At 41.5% G+C, this 24,519-nt stretch overlaps 1 protein-coding gene across 2 annotated transcripts in view; it reads right to left on the bottom strand.

The window, feature by feature from the left end:
- The window catches only part of ADAMTSL3 (ADAMTS like 3), a 392,111-nt gene that overhangs the window by 60,009 nt on the left and 307,583 nt on the right, over window positions 1-24,519 (bottom strand). For both annotated transcript variants that reach the window (XM_032174471.2, XM_032174470.2), the window contains exons 19-20: window positions 16,353-16,506; window positions 3,630-4,701 (exon numbers count right to left, since the gene is read on the bottom strand). In XM_032174471.2, the coding sequence (XP_032030362.1) occupies window positions 3,630-4,701; window positions 16,353-16,506 (1,226 nt within the window). The remainder of the gene's footprint in view (window positions 1-3,629; window positions 4,702-16,352; window positions 16,507-24,519) is intronic.

Raw genomic sequence — 24,519 nt, 5'->3', positions numbered from 1 at the left:
ACATGACAGGTGGAGCCACTAGGTACCTAGCCTGGATCTGTCCCTGGGCTGGAGAACCACCAGGTTGAATTCTGTAACAGATCTGACCTTGGCCTCTGCTGCGTAATCTTACTCTTAACTTGAAGTAATAACAAAGTTGATCTTTCTATAGGCACCATCTCTAATTGATCCACCCACAAACTTCTCTTGCTAGTTGAGATTTCTTAGTTGGCATCCGAACAGTACTCTATGCCTACACAGTTTCTCTCATTGGATAGAGGCTTTCAGGAACATAATTCCATTTCTCAATTACTTCAACTGAAAAGATTTGTAAGATTCAGAAAGTATATTTAAAGATGAGAACATTTGTTATGTAAAGGGAATTAAACATAAATTGAACAAATTAATTGGGTAGGTGTTGGAGGAAAAATAGAAATGAAAATGGATCTTATTATTTTAAAAATTAAAAACAAACCTTTTACTAGACATATGAAATTGCTTCTGTTTTGAATGGTTGATCCTTAAAGGATGTAGAAACACATCTGAAGAGGATGTACCATGTCAAAACTTCTTTATACAAGTTCCAGGGGTCTCAGCCTGATAAACTTATGTTAACTCCATTCCATCAAGTCAATCTATTTAAAATGAACTCAATTCAACAAATATTTATTTAAACTGACCAGGCTCCTCTATATCACTGTAGTACTTCTATGGCCATAGGTCAACCGATCACTTCAACCTTGTCAGCCTCTCTTTCCTTACAATTTATAAAATGGATTATTAAACCAAGTTAGCAGTCTTCAAAGTGTGGTCCATGAACCCCCAGAAGTCTATGAGGTCAAAGCTAGTTTTGTAATAATACGAAGCCATTAGCCTTTTTAAAAATGGTATTGACCTTTGCACTGAGAGTGCAAAGGCAGTGTTGGTAAGACTGCTGGCACCTTAGCATGAACCAAGACAGTGGTATTGAAGTGTACCAGTAATCACTGTATTCTTGACTACTATGTTTTACTTGCAGAAAAAAAAAAAAAAATGCCAGTTTCCCTTAAGAATGTCCTTAATGGCCAGGAGTGGCGACTCATGCCTATAATCCCAGCACTTTGGGAGGCTGAAGTGGGTGGATCACTTGAGGTCAGGAGTTCAAGACCAACCTGGCCAACATGGTGAAACCCTGTCTCTACTAAAAATACAAAAAATTAGCTGGGGGTGGTGGTGTGCACCTGTAATCCCAGTTACTTGAGCGGCTGAAGCAGGAGAATCACTTGAAACGAGGAGGCAGAGGTTGCAGTAAGCTGAGATGCCACCACTGCACTCCAGCCTGGGTGACAAAGCGAGACTATCTCAATAAAGAAAAGAAAAGAAAAAAAAGAATGTCTTTAATGAAGTAGTAAAAGGTATTAATCTTACTAAATCTTGACCCTTGGGTCCATACGTTTTTCATATCCCACATGACACAATGGGAAGTACACACAAAGCACTTCCACTGCGTGCTGAAGAACTGGTGGCTTCTTTCACGGAATATGATTTTTACTTGAAAGAATGACTAACAAACTATGACAAAAAAGTCCACATTATGATTTAAAGTTGGGCATTTGGTAGATATATATATATATTTTTTAAATGAGCTGGCCAATTCAATGACACAACTGACAGTATTTGTTGCCAATGATGAAAAAGCTTTGATGTGAAAATTAGAATTTTGGAAAACTGGTATCCACCACTGTAAGTCTGACAGCTTCCCAAAACTTAAAGACTTTTTTTTTTGATGAGATACATGGTGATTTTTTAAAATGTGTATTTTTTTTTACATTGCATAATGAAATGTATCAACATTTGGAAGGTCTGTATCACTCAGTGAGCCAATATTTTCCAAATGACCAACGTATGGTGTTACAAAATCTTGTATGGGTAAAAAGTCTATTCAAAATGCAAGAAAAAAAACAGCAGATTTCATTAAACAGAGTACCAATATTTCATTAATATAGTTTCAGATTGCACATTTCAACTAACCTTTGAGAAATGACCCTTTGTCTAGTTTTAGTGTAGAATTAGAGTACCCACAATTATCTGAAAAGATATTAAAATATTCTTTCTCTTCCAGCTAACACATTTGTATAACACACATTTATTTTCTCCATATACTTTAACTAAAACAACATTTCACAACAGATGTGGAAAAAGAATCCAGCTGTCTTCTTTTATTATACCAGACATTAAAGAGATCTGCAAAAATGGAAAGCAATTCCACTGTTATCAGTAATTTTGGTGGCGGGGGGATGGTTTTCAAAAAATATGTTATTTGTGTGAACATGTTATGGGCCCATTATTTTTTCTAAATAGATTAATGGAGATATTTTCAATGTTTCTTGGTTTTAATTTCTAGTGAGGTAAATAGCAATAGATACAACTCACATTTACAAAAGCTCTTTAGGCTCCTCAATCATTTTTAAATTTTAAAGAGTCTAAAATCAAAATCTCTGAGAACTGCTATGTTTTAAGGTTTATTCTACTTCTAAAATTTCATTGTACTCTTGTGTTCAGAGTTCTAGCATTAAAAATTCAAAAATTAGATTTTTTCTACCTTTTTAAGATATAGCCTAATAGTTTATTATTTTAAAAAACTGAATTTTACCTAAGTTTTTTCTGACGTTCACATACGAGGCTCAATGCACAAAGGACATGATAAAAGTAAAACTTGCATTTTGAAAGTACCTTGTGATATGCAAAACAGTTTCACATCTGCTGTTATTTGTGTCTCTTAACGATCTCTAAAGGCAGATAAGGTACAGCTGGAGCTCTTAAATGTGAATCAAAAGAAGGCACAATGTCTATAGTCCTTTGTATACAAACAGCAAGATTTGAAGGCAATAAAGAATGCAAAAGTAAATTAGTATCTGTTATGTAAAATAAAGGAAATGTGACATTTTTACACCGGCATAGAGATCAGAATAATATATGACTTAATATCGTGTTTTGAACATCTCAAAACACTTACTTATTTTTGGATTGTATGACATTTAAAAATTGCATGATAATAGAAAACTACTTCAGATACCCAAGCTTTTGACAAGGCTACATATTTGTGTGATACTCAAATACCACTGGTGGGTATTCAAGAGATACGGCCGGCCCTTGGTTCTGATTGGCCATGAAGTAGTCATGGGATTCTGCTTCTCAATGACCTCATCAGAAAGGTTAACCCCTGCCCTGCCAATCTCATGGGGCTGATGTGAGCTCAAATGAGATACCACATCTCTTAGATATGGAAGAGCTCTGTAAATTCTGATTTGCAGTTCCAACATAACGTAGGATTACTATTAGTAAGCTTACTTTTAAAATGGCCTTATATTGATTTTATTTTTAAATGCTAAGTGCTGAGTAAAGGGGGAGTGTATACATGCTTAAACTTATTCTTGCTGGATCCAGTCATATCACACCTCTATGATAGTGACTGGGATGATATGGCGGTTGAATTTAAAAATTCCAATGCATATGTGAAAAACACATCCTAACATTTTTTAGTTTCTTTCCTAAAGAATCCTGTTGGAAACACATGCTTAGGAGAGGAATTTGAAAATATTTTCAAGAAAACTGGAATAGCCATTAAGATGGTAGTGCAAAAATGAATACTGCATTCTTATTTTACTTACTTTACTGAGGGCTGTAACAAGGTTCCATCCTTGGTCCATGTATATGTGGCCTCACTGGGGGTAATAAGGTCACACAGTATATTGATGACCTCTGTCCTTTTTGTAATGTATACTGTATTTCCAATCCTGGAATTTATCGTTTTATTAAATGAAATTGAGGGAGGTTGGCTTTGCCTCATGAGAACAGGTCCTTTCGGCTTGAATGTCAGCTTGCCTGAGTTTTTTGCATTCGAGCTTTGGGACACACTTCCTGTTTCCCCCCTGAGCTGAGCAGCAGGAGGCATCTCTTCATGGATGCCCCGCCACTGCATGTGTGTTGGCTGTGCCTTGGCTAATTCGGCCACCAGTTGATATATCAGCTGGGACGCAAGATCATCGCTGACCTCTCCGGTTTCCATGAGCTGACTCATGTTTCTTATCAGCTCATCAAACTGGGCTGTATCCATGCTATATGCTCCTTGTTTAACTGCTGCTTCAAACTGCTTATTCTTCAACTCCCAGGAGTTGGTGTTTCCTGCAGAATTGCTGCAGTGGCCTAACAGAGCTCTCAAGAAAGGCTGGTTACTAATGTGGTCATCATCCAGATAAAGGTCATTTTTGTTATTCCACATTTGCCTCATTTTATGCCGTGCGACTCCTAAACTATTGGCTTCGTGGTGGTCCATCCCAGGATATTCCCTCATAGGCTCCCTGAGGGCTGGGCGTGCGATGAGCCGGTTGTCAGTACCAATGAGCTTGAGCACAACTGTTTCCTGTGCAGAGCCTGCAATGCACCGGTACACGCCAATGTCGGAGGCAGCAAGACTGTGGATTTTTAGTGAGCCTGACTTGGTGATGCCAAGCCGTTTGGAGTTCTGCAGGCAACGGCCATCCTTCTCCCACTGGATCAGAGATTTCTGGAATCGTCGCACTGGGCACTTAATAATCACAGATGTGTTGGGCAGCAAATAGGCTCTGCTACCAATGGTCAGGTTAATACGCTTCTCTTCCCTTGTCTGAATGTAGACTCTCTGGACACTGAGGATCTGAGGACCCTGCTCACCAAGTTTTGTCTTCATCTCTGATTTGATTTCTCCAAGAAAAAAGAAAAGAAAGAAAAGAAAATACAAACAAACATCTCAAAAATACAGACTTTTTGACAGTAATCTTTCAAGGCTGATACAGGCTAACAAATGTATCTTTTTCACTATTTTAAAACATTCAAGAATAAAACCATGAATAATATTATACATCCACAGATTGGGGAAAATTTCACAACTATCTAGTACTTTAGTGGCAAAGAATGCAAGTGTGAATGAGTTGCATGAAAATGTGTAAGTTATTTGACAAAACCCTGGTTTGGGGAGGCATGAGGTTAAATGATTTGGTGAAATGTAGGAAATAGTTATTTCTAGATTTGAGGAATATTTGTTCTAGGCCATGCTCATATAATGGCTCCATAATTACCCAGCCTCTGGGTACATGTTTCCATCAATAAGGGTCTGATATGTCAGGTCTCTACTATCTGGCAGAGAGGCCCTCTGGCTTAGAGCCATGGGTACCCCAAATTCGAGGGAGGAAGTGAGAGTGGGAATGTGAGCAAATGTATTTGAAGGGTCTGAAAGGAGGCTGAGGTTGGCCAGCTGCAGAATATAATCCAAATATGTCAATTAAACTAGCATGGGGGTCTGAAGAAGCAATGGGGAGCCGTGATCAAAAAAGAACAGGTGGCATAGGCAGTTTGAAGCCAGATAAATCTGAGTTTGAATCTTAGCTCTGCCACTTGGACAAATTCATTCATGTCTCTGAGCCTCAGTTTTCTCACCTGTGAAATGTGAATAATATTAGTGCTTTCATTGGGAGGGAAGTAAAAATTAAGTCAGATTGTTTATATCAAGTGCACAGCACAGTAGCGGGCACATAATGAGCTCTCATATGTAAGTGCTGTCACCACTGATCTGGTGACAAGGGCAGGTGCAGCCAACACACAGCAGGGCAGACTGAGAGGGAACAGAGATGGGGTTGGCTTTGACTTGTTCCTGGGCATCGGCTCCTCTTAATGGGCTAGGCGCAAAGACAATACTTCTCAGATCCTGTCCCCAAGAGAAGTATTTCTCTCCCTTGTTTCACCTGAGAGAAGGCTCAATGTGTTCTGTGGCGATTCTGAGGTAGGCATGGGAGAAGGATGGTGATATGGATAGAAGTCTGGATCCTCTTTGATGATGTATTTAGGTTCCTGAGCAGACTGTGGAGTGTAGGATGGAGGGCTTGGAAGCACTAGTGAGTAGCAGAAGAGATACCGGACTAACATCAAGAATACTGCTGGATTTAGAAGGTCATGCAATTGGGACCTAATTTACCTTGGGGGACCCCAGTTATAGGTCCTCCTTGTTGTAGCACACGCTAGGAGAAGAAGCAGATTGAGACTCCCCTTTCATAGCCTTCTCAGGCCCTTGGCACTGGCTACAGTGTGTTTACTGGTACCCTGAGAACTGAGAATAACTGAAGTCCTCTTGCATGCCTCATGAGCCCTTTGAAGTCTGGCTGCCTATTGGGGTTTTGTGGTGTCAACAGGTTCAGGGAAACAATGGAGGTGAACCCATAATTTCTGTGGTAGAAAATGTTCTTGGTGAAGACATACATAATTTGGTTGTATACAAATTCCATACAGATGCAATTGGTAGGTCAGGCCTATTGATCTCAGGATGGGTCCAGGGTTCTGCTTGAAAATGCTCTCTCACATCATCTCTAAGTGGAGCTGGATGAACTGCCACATACATACTTTTACTTTTTGGGAGATAGAGTATCTACAAAGTATGTCAAATGGCCCCAGCCAGTTAAGGCATGTAAATTTCCCCTTATTTGGCTAGAATACAGTTTTGAACTTTCTCCTGTTCAACAATCAAAAGCTGAAAAAAATGTATGGAAGACTCCCTGGTAAATTTATAGTCAATCCATTACTGTAGATAATATATGGTGTTCAAAATACTAAATCTTCACAGCAAGGGCTCAATCAACAGAATGTGTCTGGCTATAGCACTGGAATAGGGTCTTGGAGGCCTACTATGGTACGAAGTGTTAACCCCACAGTTGTTCGATTATGGACAAGTCAGGCGGTTACTGGCAGAGTGGCCTGAGCAGGTGAGAAATGCTCATGGGGTTCAGGCAGAGGCTGTTTACTAATTCTTTTTTTTCTGATCATATTTTAAGAACCAGTATGGACACACTGGTATGTGCAGGTTCAATATCAACTCTGACCATAGATGCTCTAAAAAAAAGGCTCTCAAACTTTGCTATTTGTTAGAATCACCTATTATTGTTAGTATTCACTAATCTCAGTATCCTGGGTCCCATCCCCAGAAATTCTGACTTATGGGGTGCAGCCAGGGCATCAGAATTTTTTAAAGTTCCCTAGTTGACTGAAATATGCAGCAAAGTTTGAGGACCATTACCCCAGCATGTACCACTGAATTAAGCCAAAGCAGTAGAGAAAGGCATTCCTGACCCAGTTTCTTTCACCGAAAGACAATTTGACAGGAAGCTGCTGGTCAAGAGGGAAGGGAAAATAGGAAGCAGCATCTGTGTTGTCTGTGAACACATTCTAGTCTTCACAATATCCAGTGTCTTTTGCAAGAGGATCATGGGAGGATTTCTTTCTGGTTTTAGCATCAGGAATCATTATACTTTACTCTGAGTAATTAGCTCATTTCCTATCTAATGAATACTAAACTATGTAATTGGCAAGGTTGTCTTTTTCAAGATGGCTGTTAAAGCAAGTTTGGAGCCAAATTAGTGCCTACATGTAAAAGGAATATAAAATTCAAGACACAATCACATATTAACGTTGTTTGTTCTCCTTTTTTTATTACTCACCTGCTTCTATTTTTACTAATTGGATTGCATGTTACAAATACTTAGAAGTAGCCTATTGTAACAAGGCAGGGTATGCCTACCCATGTAACTATCATTATTATTTAAAAAGATCCAGGTGGACACTGTCTGGCTATGGGCCTTTCAGTGGTGGACAATATAAAAGATGGATGTGCACATGGATGGTTTTGTAACTCACTCTTCGCAAGCAGAGCATAAACTGTATTCAGTCAAACTTTTGAATTAATACAACTGAGGAATGTGTGGAGATCGATTGTTTCAAGGTAGCAGTGGCTACTACAGATCGGGTGGAAGCTTGAATGTTCTTGCTCTCACTGGCATGGTGCAGAAGCACACATGGGGAAACATCTGGCTAAACAGCTCAAGCTGGGGATGACCTGAGACTAACATGAGGCCCACAAAGCATCCTGGTGCCCTGGGACCAGCAGGAAAGTGGGTTCCAATGATGCTCAGTTCCACTGGTACCACATGTCCCTCAGCTGAGCTTGGGGCTTAAAGTTGATGGGATTCTGACTCCTTCTAAGGTAGGCCATGAAGCCTCAGGTGGTGGGCAGGGCGTAGCCTTGGTGAAGAGCCTGCCCAAATGGTGGGGTGAACACAGAAGAAGCCCAGCTGCTCCCTGTGGCTGCATGCCCATTTACTGGAAGGCAGGCCTTGTGGCCCCAGATGGTCCCTTTCCCAACCCTGCTTTGGCCATTGCTCACACTGGGGTATGGGGCATTTTGACTGGCAGGTGTGCCTGGGGAGTAAACGAGGATTCCAGCCAGAGATCGAAATTCATGGGCTCTGCCAGGCTGCCAGGTTCCACAGTTTGAGCCACTTCCTCTCTTGGGGCTCCTGTGAGTTCTTTGAGAGCAGTGCCTGGAACGTGGCATCATCGAACATAGTTCTTGGGCAAGAAACTGGTCTGGTTTGGGGTGACCTTCCTCTCTCATCTGGAGATGCCCCAAAATAGCAACACTGGCCAAGCCTGATTAGGCACGGGCATCATGCACTCTGCAGACAGTGGCCCGGTATCGACTGCAGCACCCTCCTGAAGGGGCTGCTGGGCTGTGCAAGAGCATCAACCCATCCCTCCACCTCTCCCACTGTGCTAAATGTGAGAAATGCCACATTCTAGAAAATGAAACGAGCTTTCTTCTGTAAGTCCTCTCTCTGGGTCTTTGTGTCAGCCTGCTACACCCAGTCAAGGCCAGTTCCGGGTGCCCAAGGCCATCTATGGCAATGACCTCAGCTCCTTGCTTGCTGGGTCCTGCCTTTACTCCAGTCATACCCCTGGCATGGCTTCAAGTCCCGGTGCCATGCCAGGTTTCTACCCAAGCCATCTGGCTGGATATTTCTGCGTGATCTTGGCAGCATTTGCTCTGGCCATGACACAGCATCAATACCTTCCTATTACCCTGCTGGAACCCTGGCCTCTCAGGAACCAGCCCTGAATATGGCTGCTGGGCTAGTGCTGGTTTCCACTCCTCCCAATAGGAGTAAAGATCTGAGAAGCTCATTTGAAGCTGTACCAAGAACCTGGGCAGATACTCTGGATTCTCTTCAGGCTTCTCTGAACACAGTGGGCTGAGAGGAGGCCGCCAGGGATGCTGTGGGTGGATTCCGAAATGAGCAATGGAGGCCCCTGAGGCCCATGGAGGCCCGGCTACAGTAAATTCAGGTTGCTTCTGTGTTACTCTTCCACCAATTTCAGTCTGGCTTCTGCTCCCAACACCACATTAAATGTTACTTGGAAGAGATAACCAAGGGCCCCCTAGTGACAAATTCAATGCCTTCTCTTCAGTATTCTTACTTGACCATCTTAGGGCATATGGTACCTTTAATCACTCACTTCATGAAGAAGTCTCTCCCCCTGAAGTTTTTTTTTTTTTTTTTTTTTTTTTAACCTTCTTTTTTTCTGGTCCTTTCTGACCACCATTGCCAGTACCTAGCTGGCTGTTTCTACCCCCCAGGTGCCAATGCATGGCCACTTTCTCTCTTGCTCTATGCTTTTCCTTGGATGATTTTGTAGTTTTAACTAACAACTCTAGGTCAATGCCTTCAAGTTTATCTGTCTAGCCTAGATCTCTTTCTGGAACTTCAGATCTAATTATCCACTTCTTACTGGAAATCTCTTCCAGGTCCCTCAAGTTTAAATGATCATAATCTAAACCAGCAGTCCCCAACCTTTCTGGCACCAGGTACTGGTTTCATGGAAAACAGTTTTTCCACAAATCTGTTGTGGGGGTGGGGATTGGGGGCTAGATGGTTTTGGGATGAAACTGTTCCACCTCAGATCATCAGACGTTAGATTTTCATAAGGAGCTGCAACCTAGATCCCTCACATGCACAGTTCACAATAGGGTTCGTGTTCCCATGAGAAACTAATGACACTGCTGATCTGACAGGAGGCAGAGCTCAGGTGGTAACGCCTGCTTGCCCGCTGCTCACCTATTGTGCAGCTCAGTTCCCAACAGGCTATGGACCAGTATCCGTCCATGGCTTGGGGGTTAGGGACCCCTGATCTAAACACGTTATATGCCCCCTACCCTATCCCATCCCAATTATTCTCCTCTTCTTATATTCCCCAAGTTAATGGCATTAACTTCTGCCAATTTACTCAAGCCAGAAACCAGGGAATCATCTAGATCATGGGTCCCCAACACCCGAGCCCCCTGTTAGGAATCAGGCCTTACAGCAGGAGGTGAGTGAGGACAGTGAGCGAAGCTTCATCTGTATTTACAGCCATTCCCCATCACTGCCATTACTGCCTGAACTCCGCCTCCTGTCAGATGAGTGGTGGCATTAGATTCTCATAGGAGCACAAACCCTATTGTGAACTGTGCATGTGAGGGATCTAGGCTGAGGGCTTCTTATGAGAATCTAATGCCTAATGATGTGTCACTGTCTCTCATCATCCCCAGATGGGACCATCTAGTTGCAGGAAAACAAGCTCAGGACTCTTGCTGATTCTACATCATGGTGAGTTATACAATTATTTCATTACACATTACAGTGTAATAATAATATAAAGAAAGTACACAATACATGTAATGTGCTAGAATCATCCCAAAACCATCTCCCATGACTGGTCCGTGGAAAAACTGTCTTCCATGAAACTGGTACCTGGTGCCAAAATGGCTGTAGACCACTGATCTAGATTTCCTCCTGTCCAGTGGTGTGCTGGCCCTGCCTCTCACTGAATCACAAGTCAGTGAGACTGCTAGCCACTATTCCCAACTCTGCATTCAATGAAGTCACATTGGTAGCTGGAAACCAGCTATGATGGGAGTATTTACATTATGGAAATAGGCAACCACAACAAATGATAGCTACCTCTCCCCACTCACCACCCTACTACCAAAGCCAGCTGTTGAACATTCACAAACCCACCGCCATCTCTGTCCTATAGCTCCCAACTCTCATCAGGCATCAGGAATTTAGATGACACATGTGAAACATTGTTAGAATTCATCCCCATTGCTTCTACTCTGATGCTTTCTCACCAAGATATTGCCATATCCCCTTCACTAGACTCCCAGCCTTACTCTCATATTTACCCAATATATCTATACAGCTCTTAGAGTAAATGAACTAAAATAAAACCTGACCAAGTCACTTCCTTCTTGGATACAATTTTAACTCCTTCACATGGAGTTCAAGAGTCTCTATAGCTAACTTTTCAAGCTGTCTCTTGAACCTATGTTCTATTCCTGTGGAATCTGCTGAAGTTCCCCCAAACTTACCACTCCATTTGACACCCCCTACTTTTATCCACACTGCTCTCCTTCCTCACATTCTTCTGTATCCACCCACATGTGGGCCCGATGAACAGACATGTCATTCAGAAGTCTGCTCAAGAGTTCCTCCTCTGTGAATTTCTTCCTGACCTCTGCCCACCCAGTGTCACTGACCACTGCCTTCTGTTTGTTGAATGAATTAAGGCAATGAACGAGTAAAAGAAAAAGTAACACGTATGTCCTGGGACCCTGCAGAAAGTGCCGCCAGCCCAAGAGGGTGCTGGTGAGGTAGGCCTGTGCCTGGCTGGGTCTCTACAACTGTAGCTATGACAAGCAGGGATGGGTGTTACTGGAAGCAGCCAGAACTAGCAAAGCTAGAGGAGGAGTTAGAGCAGGGGAGACCATATTCTAATGGTAAAGTCAAAGAGGTGTGTAGGAAGCTGGAAAGCTAAAGACGCAGGCTGGCCAGGCCTGGTGGCTCACGCCTGTAATCCCAGCACTTTGGGAGGCCGAGGCGGGCGGATCACGAAGTCAGGAGATGGAGACCATCCCGGCTAACATGGTGAAACCCTATCTCTACTAAAAATACAAAAAAAATTAGACGGGCATGGTAGCAGGTGCCTGTAGTCCCAGCCACTTGGGAGGCTAAGGCAGGAGAATGGCGTGAACCTGGGAGGCGGAGCTTGCAGTGAGCTGAGATTGTGCCACTGCACTCCAGCCTAGGCGAGAGCTAGACTCCATCTCAAAAAAAGAAGAAGAAGAAAAAAAAAAAGACGCAGGCTGTGTGCCAGTGCAAGGAGAGAGACCGTGGGCGGGAGAGATGAGAGTAGATTTGAGATACCCCTGGGAAGGGGCTGAGGCATATTTTTCTTGACATTTCAATAAAATAGGGCATGCCTGGGTTCCTCTTCCCTAATCCATCCTGATCTCAGTACTTTGGGGAAAAATAAAAATTCTTCTTTACCAAAGCACAGGAACCCTAAAAGTCATAATTTAAAAAATCTAAAATCAAACACTACATATTTCTGTTATCCTTCTTTTCTTTAGACGCCTGATTGGAAACCAAGACAGGTATATTTCTAACAGCACTTTGAGAATGAACCACATCTAACATATTTAAATAGAATGTCCATGAATACAATTCTGATAAACATGTTGGGGGATTATATAGAAAAAGACAAAACAGAACATCCAGAGGTGCTGTGTACCTACCCCATACAAGCTCATACCCTAACAGGCCAGAATATACAACACAACTTACTTATTATATTTTATCCTGTGTTAAACCTATAATAGAAATGAGATTAAAAAGACCTTAAAAATAATCAATATTTTTGAGCTTTTAGTGTGTGCCTGACATTGATTTGAAGCACTTTACAGGTATTAATTCATGATTCTCAGAACGGTCCCGTGAGGTAGGTATAAAGACTGTTCTCATTTTACAGATGAGAAAACTGAGACCCACATAGATTAAATAACTTGCTCAGTGTCACATGATGAGGTACTGGAAGAACTAGGATTTGAACTCAGGTGAGTGAGCTTAACCACAATGTCATATTACCCTTCAGACATTAAGTGCGACTGAGAAAGCTTGCTGGGGAAGGTAGGGTTTGTGTTGACCCTTCAGGAGCAGGAAGAACTTCAGTCACTAGATATGAGGACGGAAAGAATTTGAACAAGGGGACTATGCAGGGATTGTTTGGGGAGAAGCAGGTGGTGGGTGTCATTGGACTATAGGGTGTGCCGTTGGCCTCTAGGGGGAGCAGAAGACATCTTTCCCACCTGACTTGGACCTGCTGCACACCAAAATGGTCAGAGCCAAGAAAAATCACCCCTCCAAAGAGGATGGGTTTTACTTAAACCCAAGGCACCGATTAGGACACATTTTCTAGCATTGAAACCTTGGTAGAAAATAAAGTTCACAGCACTACTGGGCCTGATTTTCTTGTCTATGGACCCCCTTCCATAACGGATGGAGTAGATTATACATTTCTAATCTGAGGAGGAGAGGGGGTAGATTTGAGGTGAAGCAGAGAGAAAAATCAGGACATTATGCCACTTTAGTCTTGATATTCCTAATGGAATGAAAGACAAGTTCATTGATAGAGAAATGGGTCAGTACAGTCGTTAGGAAATAGTTGCTATGGTGAATTTCTAGGGCATTCTTAGAAAATAGGGCACAAAGCCATTATTGCCCCTCTAAAATAGCATAAATATGAAACATGTCAAATTAGCATGGTGATATTATTTTCTTTAGGAAATCCTAGTGGCTCAGGCTAGGGAACCAACCCACCAACAAACAAATCACTTGAAAATTAATACCAGGGTTGAAGCTGAGCAGGGGTCAGTGCAGGAGGTTAATGAAAGGTATAAAGATTTGGCGATAGAGTTGGCTAAGTGGAGACCTAAGGAATGCCGGCTAAGGTTTCTAGTGCAAGAGCAGAAACTGGGGATAGTAAGGAGATATGGAAGAACCAGAGGTCATGGTGAGGCACTAACTAAATAAGCAGAAGTGAGTTGAGGGTAAGGCAGAACAAGAAGCTAATTCTGAGAGCCAAGTAGTGAGGAAGTCTAAGGGGTTATCAATGCCAAGGTGATGGGGTCAGTGGAATTGATGAGGTTGGGAAATTGGGACATCAGGTGTTAGAAAGGTCATCATCACAGATATTGGTTGTCTTGGATGTTAGGAAATGTTGGAGAGAAATCATGGTCCTGGTAGTGGTGTGTCCTGAAGAAGGGTGAAGAGTGTCTTGTAGGGTCTGCACACGGTGCCTTTGAAGGTATAAGATGGGGCAATCTACATGCTAAGTGTGTGTGAAGACAGCAGGGAAGCTGTGTAGAGAGGATAAGGGAATGCCAACCTCATCTCTTGCTCTGTCATATGGTGGTGAAGAGGATGCTATGTGAAAGTATAGAAGCAGAACCTAAATTTCAGCAAGCAAGGGCTAGTGATCAAAGATTATGGAGTGAGGCGAGGCTATAGCTGAAGTGGGGGCCCAACCCAGGGTGCGTTGGCTGTGCTGGGAGCATGCATTCCTGTCTCTTGTCTACCTTCATGACCTACATGTTTGGCAGGCAGGAGTGGGGTGGAGTAAAGAAAAAATATTACTATCTTTTTTTCTTGTGTTTTTTCTTTCTCCCTACAACTTGTAATTTTCTCTGCTCCTCAATGCACGCCAAAATAATTTATAATTTAATCTTGTACCACATTGGATGCCCTAATAACCACGATGTATTCACACATGTTATTCTGTTATTATTTTAGAGGAAGCTGCCAGTATCACTTTAATTTCACTCTCCTCTAAGGCAGTTTTTACAGTCTAGCCACACTGCTATGCAACCGTCCACAATTAATAAAAATCAGATAGAGAGGCAACTTGAACCAAGTATGATAGTACGCCATATGCTACAGACACTCCTGAATTCCAGGAGACTTCACAACTTGGAATCTCAAGTTTTTGGACTCAAGATTTTGGAAATGCGTTCCTCAGGAAAAAAATGTTAATGTTGTCCATGAATCAGCATAGAGAGGCAGCTAAAAACGTGGGCTAAAGAATCAGACAGGCTTGTGGTCAAGCAGTTCAGCTGGCAGCCAGGGAGCCTTAGGCAAGTCTCATGCCTTTTCTATGTCTTGGGTTTCTCGTCTCCAAATGGAGATAGTATCTGCCTCACAATGTTGTTCAGGGGACTAAATGAGATAATGCATGCAAAGAACTCCACATAGTAATTGCTCAATAAATGTCACTACTTAAAAAAAAAAAAACTTTATTATTTGTCTTATTTTGTTTTGTGGGTTTCTCCAGGAAAGATGTTGGCAAATTGAAGTTTTATATATATATATCATATATATATAGATAACATATATAACATATATATAAAAGACATATATATATATATATATATATATGTTTTCCTCTCCTAAGCAGCATTAAAATAAGAATAGTTCATTTTTAATTTTTTTTTCCTTACCAACAGATCAGGAGGGTAACTGATAGAATAAATGTTATTTTACAGGTGAGTATTAAAGATAGTGAAAAAGTGGTAAATGAACTCCAAAGCTGTTGTTTCCACTATGCCTGTTCCCTACCTCCCTTCCCAACCTCCTCATCACCACTCTGCTGCCTGCTTTTCAATTGCTGTCATGGCCGCCCTCAGCTTACATGTTTTAACACATAACTTTTTTTTCTTTCTTTCTTTTTTTTTTTTTTTTGAGACAGAGTCTCACACTCTGTTGCCCAGGCTGGAATGCAATGGTGCGATCTCGGCTCACTGCAACCTCCGCCTCCCAGGTTCAAGCGATTCTCCTGCCTCAGCCTCTCCAGTAGCTGGGACTACAGGAGTGTGCCACCACGCCTGGCTAATTTTTTGTATTTTTAGTAGAGACGGGGTTTAACCGTGTTAGCCAGGATGGTCTTGATCTCCTGACCTCATGATCTACCCACCTCAGCCTCTCAAAGTGCTAGGATTACAGGCGTGAGCCACTGTGCCCGGCCCACATAACTCTTATATGAAACATACATATTCATGTGTAAACATATATTCTATCATGTACACTGAAAATACAGATGAATGCTACATGCATATTAGCTTTCGCTATAATGAAGCCATAATATGAACTCTTTATAGTAAGCTCATTATTCATAATTAATTGAGGTGTACAAACTGCCATTTTTAAATCAAAGTTATTTCATGTTTTTATCCTTGCCAATTTTAGATTATACACAAGAAAAAATACTTGAATGCTTAAAAATACTTAGCTCTTCTACTTTTAATTAAGTCCAAATGCATTCCTAGCAAAGTGAACCAGGAGGTATTTCGGCTTAACTTCTACAGGGAACACTCCTGAGCTCTAAGCAGAAGGAATTATGGCAAAGTAGAGGACATAAATCCAAATGAGGAAGCCTAAAAGATGCATTTGCTAAGTGGGCGGACATTTCTTAAAACAGACTTTTCATGGAACTGTATCTTGGTCTTCCACGTTCTACTGATCGCTGCCGAAAACAACACTGAGTTCAGCTTGAGTTGCCTTACCCACAGATTAGAAATCTGTTGACGTATGGAAAATAAAGACATCGGGACAAAATGAACAGAATCAGCATATCTTGGTGAAGCACTGACACCACATACTTACTACTGCACTCAGGCATCTGGCAAGATCTTACAAGAGGGAGCCCTGGTAGATCCCTGCACATCATCTCACTGAGGGGGACGCGCCGACCTTTGGCTGTCAGCCTCTGACACACCTGCTTTCTTCTCTGGATTCCAACACCACAACTGACAGAACACTGAAATGAGAGTTGTGCAACAGAGTCAAATGGAGCATGAGCAGGCAGACCCAGCCAACAACAGCAAAGTCTCCAAGGGTGAAACAAGAGGAAATTTTCAGTACGGATGTGCCAAGAAGAAAGCCATTTCCTAGGCTTGAACATCTTTTATGTCATGGAGCGTTTCTTCCTCCTCTCCTCCCCTTCCCTCCCCTCCCTTCTCTTCTTTCTTTCTTTCCCTTTTTCCTTTAGTCATGTCCTCTCTACCGCCCTCCCTCTCCCTCCATCTCACTCTTTCTTTTGGAGATAATAATTTCCAGTAATTTATTATTGTGGGATTTTTTTGGCATTGCAATTAATATCTAATTTATTTTTTAGCCATTCATTCATATAGTAAAATGATTTTGATTTTATTTTTTATTTTCATTTTAAAAATTTGACCCTTTTAATAGTTTTGTTGAGGTATAATTGATATACAAAGAACTACACATATCTAATGTGTACAATGTGATGGGTTTGGGCTTAATGCAAACACCATATGACACCATTACCACAATCGGAGTAACAGACATATCCAACACTTTCCGAAGTTCCCTTTTGTTTTTTGTTGCCTGCTTGTTTTGTTTTGTTTATTTATGACTAGAACACTTCACATAAGATCTACCTTCTTAATAAATTCTGAATTGCACGCTATTGTTAACTGTGCCTATAGGCACTATGTTTTACCGCAGATCTCTAGAACTTATTCAGCTAGTATAATTGAAACTTTATAACCATTTAACAACTCCCCATTTTCCCCATTCCCCCAGTATGGGGAAACCACTATTGTATTCTCTGCTTCTATGAGTTTGACAATTTTAGATACCTTATGTAATGGAGTCATGCAACATTTGTTTTTCCCTAACTGGCTTATTTCACTTAGCATAATGTCCTCTAGGTTCATCCATCTTGCAACAAATGGCAGGGTTTCCTACATTTTTAAGGCTGTAAAATATTTCATTGTATGTATATACAGTACCATATTTTCTTTATCCATTCATCTGCCTATGGGCATGTCCATTGTTTGTTTGTTTGTTTTTTGAGAAGGATTCTTGCTCTGTCACCCAGGCTAGAGTGCAGTGGCATGATCTCAGCTCACTGCAACCTCTGCCTCTCAGATTCAAGCGATTCTCCTGCCTCAGCCTCCCAAGTAGCTGAGATTACAGGTGCCCACCACTGCACCCGGCTACTTTTTGTATTTTTAGTAGAGACGGGGTTTTATCATCTTGGCCAGGCTGGTCTCAAACTCCTGACCTCGTTATCCACCTGCCTCGGCGTCCCAAAGTGCTGGGATTACAGGCGTGAGAAACCACGGCCAGCCTTTTTTAAATTATTACACTTTAAGTTCTGGGATACATGTGTAGAATGTGCAGGTTTGTTATATAGGTCCACATATGCCATGATGGTTTGCTGCACCCATCAACCCGTCATCTACATTAGGTATTTCTTCTAATGCTATCCCTCCCCTAGCCCCCCACCCCCTGACAGGCCCCAGTGTGTGATGTTCCCCTTCCAGTGTCCATGTGTTCTCATTGTTCAACTCCCACTTAAGAGCGAGAACATGCGGAGTTTGGTTTTCTGTTCCTGTGTTAGTTTGCTGAGAATGATGGTCTCCAGTTTCATCCATGTCCCGACAAAGGACATGAACTCATCCTTTTTTATGGCTGCATAGCACTCCATGGTGTTCCACATTTTCTTTATCCAGTCTATTATTGATGGGCATTTGGGTTGATTCCAAGTCTTTGCTATTGTGAACAGTGCTGCAATAAACATATGTGTGCATGTGTCATAGTAGAATGATTTCCAATCCTTTGGGTATATACCCAGTTATGGGATTGCTGGATCAAATGGTATTTCTGGTTCTGGATCCTTAAGGAATTGCCACACTGTCTTCCACAATGGTTGAACTAATTTACACTCCCACCAATAGTGTAAAAGCATTGCTATTTCTCCATATCCTCTCCAGCGTCTGTTGTTTCCTGGCTTTTTAATGATCACCATTCTAACTGGTGTGAGATGGTATCTCATTGTGGTTTTGATTTGCATTTCTCTAATGAGCTTTTTTCATATGTTTGTTGGCCGCATAAATATCTCCTTTTGAGAAGTATCTGTTCATATCCCTCGCCCACTTTTTGATGGGGTTTTTTCTTGTAAATTTGTTTAAGTTCCTTGTAGATTCTGGACATTAGCCCTTTGACAGATGGATAGATTGCAAAATTTTTCTCCCATTCTGTAGGTTGCCTGTTAGTCTGATGATAGTTTCTTTTGCTGTGCAGAAGCTCTTCAGTTTAATTAGATCCCATTTGTCAATTTTGGCTTTTGTTGCCATTGTTTTTGGTATTTTAGTCATGAAGTCTTTGCCCATGCCTATGTCCTGAATGGCACTGCCTAGTTTTTCTTATAGGGCTTTTATGGTTTTAGGTCTTATGTTTAAGTCTTTAATACATCTTGAGTTAATTTTTGTATAAGGTGTAAGGAAGGGGTCCAGTTTCAGTTTTCTGCATATGGATAGCCAGTTTTCCCAATACCATTTATTAAATAGGAAATCCTTTCCCCATTGCTTGTTTCTGTCAGGTTTGTCAAAGATCAGATGGTTGCAGATGTGTGGCATGATTTCTGAGGCCTCTGTTCTGTTCCATTGGTCTATATATCTGTTTTGATACCAGTACCATACTGTTGTGGTTACTGTAGCCTTGTAAGTATAGTTTGAAGTCAGGTATCATGATGCCTCCAGCTTTGTTCTTTTTGCTTAGGATTTTCTTGGCTATACAGGCTCTTTTTTGGTTCCATATGAAATTTAAAGTAGTTTTTTCTAATTCTGTGAAGAAAGTCAAAGGTAGCTTGATGGAGATACCATTGAATCTATAAATTACTTTGGACAGTATGGCCATTTTCACAATATTGATTCTTCTTATCCATGAACATGGAATGTTTTTCCATTTGTTTGTGTCCTCTCTTATTTCCTTGAGCAGTGGTTTGTAGTTCTCCTTGAAGAGGTCCTTCACATCACTGTAAGTTGTATTCCTAGGTACTTTACTCTCTTTGTAGCAATTGTGAATGGGAGTTCACTCATGATTTGGCTCTCTGTCTATTATTGGTGTATAGGAATACTTGTGATTTTTGCACATTGATTTTGTATCCTGAGACTTTGCTGAAGTTGCTTATCAGTGTAAGGAGATTTTGGGCTGAAACAATGGGGTTTTCTAAATATATAATTATGTCATCTGCAAACAGAGACAATTTGACTTCCTCTCTTCCTATTTGAATATCATTTATTACTTTCTCTTGCCTGGTTGCCCTGGCCAGAATTTCCAATACTATGTTAAATAAGAGTGGTGAGAGAGGGCATCCTTGTACGGTGCCGGTTTTCAAAGGGAATGCTTCCAGCTTTTGCCTATTCAGTATGATATTGGCTGTGGGTTTGTCATAAATAGCTCTTATTATTTTGAGATACATTTCATCAATACCTAGTTTATTGAGTTTTTAGCATGAAGGGGTGTTGAATTTTATCAAAGGCCTTTTCTGCATCTATTGAGATAATCATGTGGTTTTTGTCATTGGTTCTGTTTATGTGATGGATTATGTTTATTGATTTGCATATGTTGAACCAGCCTTGCATCCCAGGGAGGAAGCCAACTTGATCGTGGTGGAAAATCTTTTTGATGTGCTGCTGGATTCAGTTTGCCAGTATTTTATTGAAGATTTTCGCATCGACGTTCATCAGGGATATTGGCCTGAAGTTTTCTTTTTTTGTTGTGTTTCTGCCAGGTTTTGGTATCAGGATGATGCTGGCCTCATAAAATGAGTTAGGGAGGAGTCTCTCTTTTTCTATTGTTTGGAATAGTTTCAGAAGGAATGGTACCAGCTCCTCTTTGTACCTCTGGTGGAATTCAGCTGTGAAGCTGTCTGATCCTGGGCTTTTTGTGGTTGGTAGGCTATTAATTACTGTCTCAATTTCAGTAATTCCTGTGTCCAGGAATTTATCCATTTCTTCTAAATTTTCTAGCTTATTTGCGTAGAGGTGTTTATAGTATTATCTGATGATAGTTTGTATTTCTGTGGGATCAATGGTGATTTTATCATTTTTTATTGTGTCTATTTGATTGTTTTCTCTTTTCTTCTTTATTAGTCTGGCTAGCTGTCTACCTATTTTGCGAATCTTTTCAAAAAACCAGCTCCGGGATTCATTGATATTTTTGAAGAGGTTTTCATGTCTCTATCTCTCTCAGTTCTGCTCTAATCTTAGTTATTTCTTGTCTTCTGCTAGCTTTTGAATTTGTTTGCTCTTGCTTCTCTAGTTCTTTTAATTGTGATGTTAGGGTGTCAATTTTAGATATTTTCTGCTTTCTCCTATGGCCACTTAGTGCTATAAATTTCTCTCTAAACACTGCGTTAGCTGTGTCCCAGAGATTCTGGTACATTGTGTCTTTGTTCTTATTGGTTTCAAATAATGTATTTATTTCTGCCTTAATTTTGTTATTTACCCAGTAGTCATTCAGGAGCAGGTTCTTCAGTTTCCATGTAGTTGTGCAGTTTTGAGTGAGTGTCTTAATCATGAGTTCTAATTTGATTGCACTGTGGTCTGAGAGACTGTTTGTTATAATTTCCACTCTTTTGTATTTGCTGAGGAGTGTTTTACTTCCAAGTATGTGGTCAATTTCAGAATAAGTGCGATGTGGTGCTGAGAAGAATGTATATTCTGTTGATTTGGGGTGGAGAGTTCTGTAGATGTCTATTAGGTCCACTTGGTCCAGAGCTGAGTTCAAGTCCTAAATATCCTTGTTAATTTTCTGTCTGTTGATCTGTCTAATGTTGACAGTAGGGTGTTAAAGTCTCCCACTATTATTGTGTGGGAGTCCAAGTCTCTTTGTAGGTCTCTAAGAACTTGCTTTATGAATCTGGGTGCTCCTGTATTGGGTGCATGTATATTTAGGACAGTTAGCTCTTCTTGTTGCATTGATCTCTTTACCATTATGTAATACCCTTCTTTGTCTTTTTTGATCTTTGTTGGTTTAAAGTCTGTTTTATCAGAGACTAGGATTGAAACCCCTGCTTTTTTTTTTTCTTTCCATTTGCTTGGTAAATATTCCTTCATCCCTTTATTTTGAGCTTATGTGTGTCTTGGCACGTGAGATGGGTCTCCTTAATACAGCACACCTATGGATCTTAACTCTTGATCCAATTTGCCAGTCTGTGTCTTTTATTTGGGGCATTTAGCCCATTTACATTTAAGGTTAATATTATTATGTATGAATTTAATCCTGTCATGATGATGCTAGCTGGTTATTTTGACTGTTAGTTGATACAGTTTCTTCATAGTGTTGATAGTCTTTACAATTTGGTATGTTTTTGCAGTGGCTGGTACCAGTTGTTCCTTTCCATGTTTAGTGCTTCCTTCAGGAGCTCTTTTAGGGCAGGCCTGGTGGTGACAAAATCTCTCAGCATTTGCTTGCCTGTAAAGGATTTTATTTCTCCTTCGCTTATGAAGCTTAGATTGGCTGGATATGAAATTCTGGGTTGAAAATTCTTTTCTTTAAGAATGTTGAATATTGGCCCCATTCTCTTCTGGCTTGTAGGGTTTCTGCAGAGAGATCCACTGTTAGTCTGATGGGCTTCCCTTTGTGGGTAACCCAATCTTTCTCTCTGGCTGCCCTTAACATTTTTTCTTTCATTTCAACCATGGTGAATCTGACAATTATGTGTCTTGGGGTTGTTCTTCTAGAGGAGTATCTTTGTGGTATTCTCTGTATTTCCTGAATTTGAATGTTGGCCTTTCTTGCTATGTTGGAGAAGTTCTCCTTGATAATACCCTGAAGAGTGTTTTCCAACTTGGTTCCATTCTCCCCTCACTTTCAGGTACACCAAACAAACGTAGGTTTGGTCTTTTCACATAGTTCCATACTTCTTGGAGGCTTTGTTTGTTCCTTTTCATTCTTTTTTCTCTAATCTTGTCTTCACACTTATTTCATTAAGTTCATCTTCAATCTCTGATATCCTTGTTCTGCTTGAGCAATTTGGCTATTGATACTTGTGTATGCTTCATGAAGTTCTCATGCGGTTTTTTTCAGCTCCATTAGGTCATTTTTGTTCTTCTCTAAACTGGTTATTCTAGTTAGCAATTCCTCTAACCCTTTTTCAAGGTTCTTAGCTTCCTTGCATTGGGTTAGAACATGCTCCTTTAACTTGGAGGAGTTTGTTATTACCGACCTTCTGAAGCCTACTTCTGTCAATTCGTCAAATTCATTCTCTGTTCAGTTTTGTTACCTTGCTGGAAAGGAGTTGTGACCCTTTGCAGGTGAAGAGGCGTTCTGGTTTTTGGAATTTTCAGCCTTTTTGTGCTGGTTTTTCCACATCTTTGTGGATTTATCTACCTCTGGTCTTTGATGGTCTTTTGATGACCTTCAGGTGGGGTTTCTGGGGTTTCTGTGTGGACAGCCTTTTTGTTGATGTTGATGTTATTCCTGTTTGTTAATTTTCCTTCTAATAGGCTCCTCTGCCGCAGGTCTGCTGGAGTGAGTTTGCTGGATGTCCACTCCGGGCCTGGTTTGCCTGAGTATCACCAGCAAATGCTGCAGAACAGCAAAGATTGCTGCCTGTTCCTTCCTCTGGAAGCTTTGTCCCAGAGGGGCACCTGCCAGATGCCAGCCAGAACTCTCCTGTATGAAGTGTCTGTCGGCCCCTACTGAGAGGTGTCTCCCCATCAGGAGGCGCAGGGGTCAGGGACCCACTTGAGGAGGCAGTCTATCCCTTAGCAGAGTTTGAGCACTGTGCTGTGAGATCTGCTGCTCTCTTCAGAGCCAGCAGCCAGGAACATTTAAGTCTGCTGAAGCTGCGCCCACAGCTGCCCCTTCCCCTAGGTGCTCTGTCCCAGGGAGATGGGAGTTTTATCTATAAACCCCTGACTGGGACTGCTGTCTTTCTTTCAGAGATGCCCTGCCCAGAAGGGAGGAATCTAGAGAAGCAGTCTAGCTACAGTGGCTTTGCCAAGCTGTGGTGGGCTCTGCCCAGTTTGAATTTCCCAGAGGCTTTGTTTACACTGTGAGGGGAAAGCCACCTACTCAAGCCTCAGTAATGGTGGATGCCCCTCCCGCCACCAAGCTGGAGCATCCCAGGTCAACTTCGCACTGCTGTGCTGGCAGAGAGAATTTCAAGCCAGTGGATCTTAGCTTGCTGGGCTCTGTGGGGGTGGGATCTGCTGAGCTAACCACTTGGGTCCCTGGCTTCAGCCCCCTTTCCAGGGGAGCAAACGGTTCTGTCTCACTGGTGTTCCAGGCACCACTGAGGTATGAAAAAAACCTCCTGCAGCTAGCTTGATGTCTGCCCAAATGGCTGTCCAGTTTTGTGCTTGAAACCCATGGGCCCTGGTGTTGTAGGCACTCGAGGGAATCTCCTGGTTTGTGGGTTGTAAAGACCATGGGAAAAGTGTAGCACCTGGGCTGGAGTGCACCATTCCTCACAGCACAGTCCCTTAAGGCTTCCCTTGGCTAGGGGAGGGAGTTCTCTGACCTCTTGCACTTCGCAGGTAAGGAGATGCCCCACCCTGCTTCAGCTGGCCCTCCATGGGCTGCACCCACTGTCTAACCAGTCCCAATGAGATGAGCCAGTACCTCTGTTGGACATACAGAATTCACCCGCCTTCTGTGTTGATCTCACTGGGAGCTGCAGACCAGAGCTATTCCTATTTGGCCATCTTGCCAGCCATGGCTGATTTTGATTTTACAATACTCATTACAAAGTATCCAAGAAATATAAATGTATAAAAAGGAAAGTTTTAAAAAAATCACCCAAACTGCCATATTTAAAGTAACATGAATAGTGATAATTAGTGTGTATACATGCAATTTCAACTTAAAAATTTAATGCAATTGTATTAGGTATATTAGAAAAAAAGACTTTAAAGTAAAATTAGAGTTGCTGAATGTTTGATATTTTTTAAACCACAATTAATTCCCAAAAGAACACTCTAAAGTTAATAAAGAAGAGTAAATAAACCAA

Source organism: Hylobates moloch, unplaced genomic scaffold, assembly GCF_009828535.3.
Source record: "Hylobates moloch isolate HMO894 unplaced genomic scaffold, HMol_V3 SCAFFOLD_14, whole genome shotgun sequence".
Lineage (NCBI taxonomy): Eukaryota > Metazoa > Chordata > Mammalia > Primates > Hylobatidae > Hylobates > Hylobates moloch.
The sequence above is the reverse complement of the archived record's forward strand: the minus strand, read 5'-3'. Positions and strand labels throughout refer to the sequence as shown.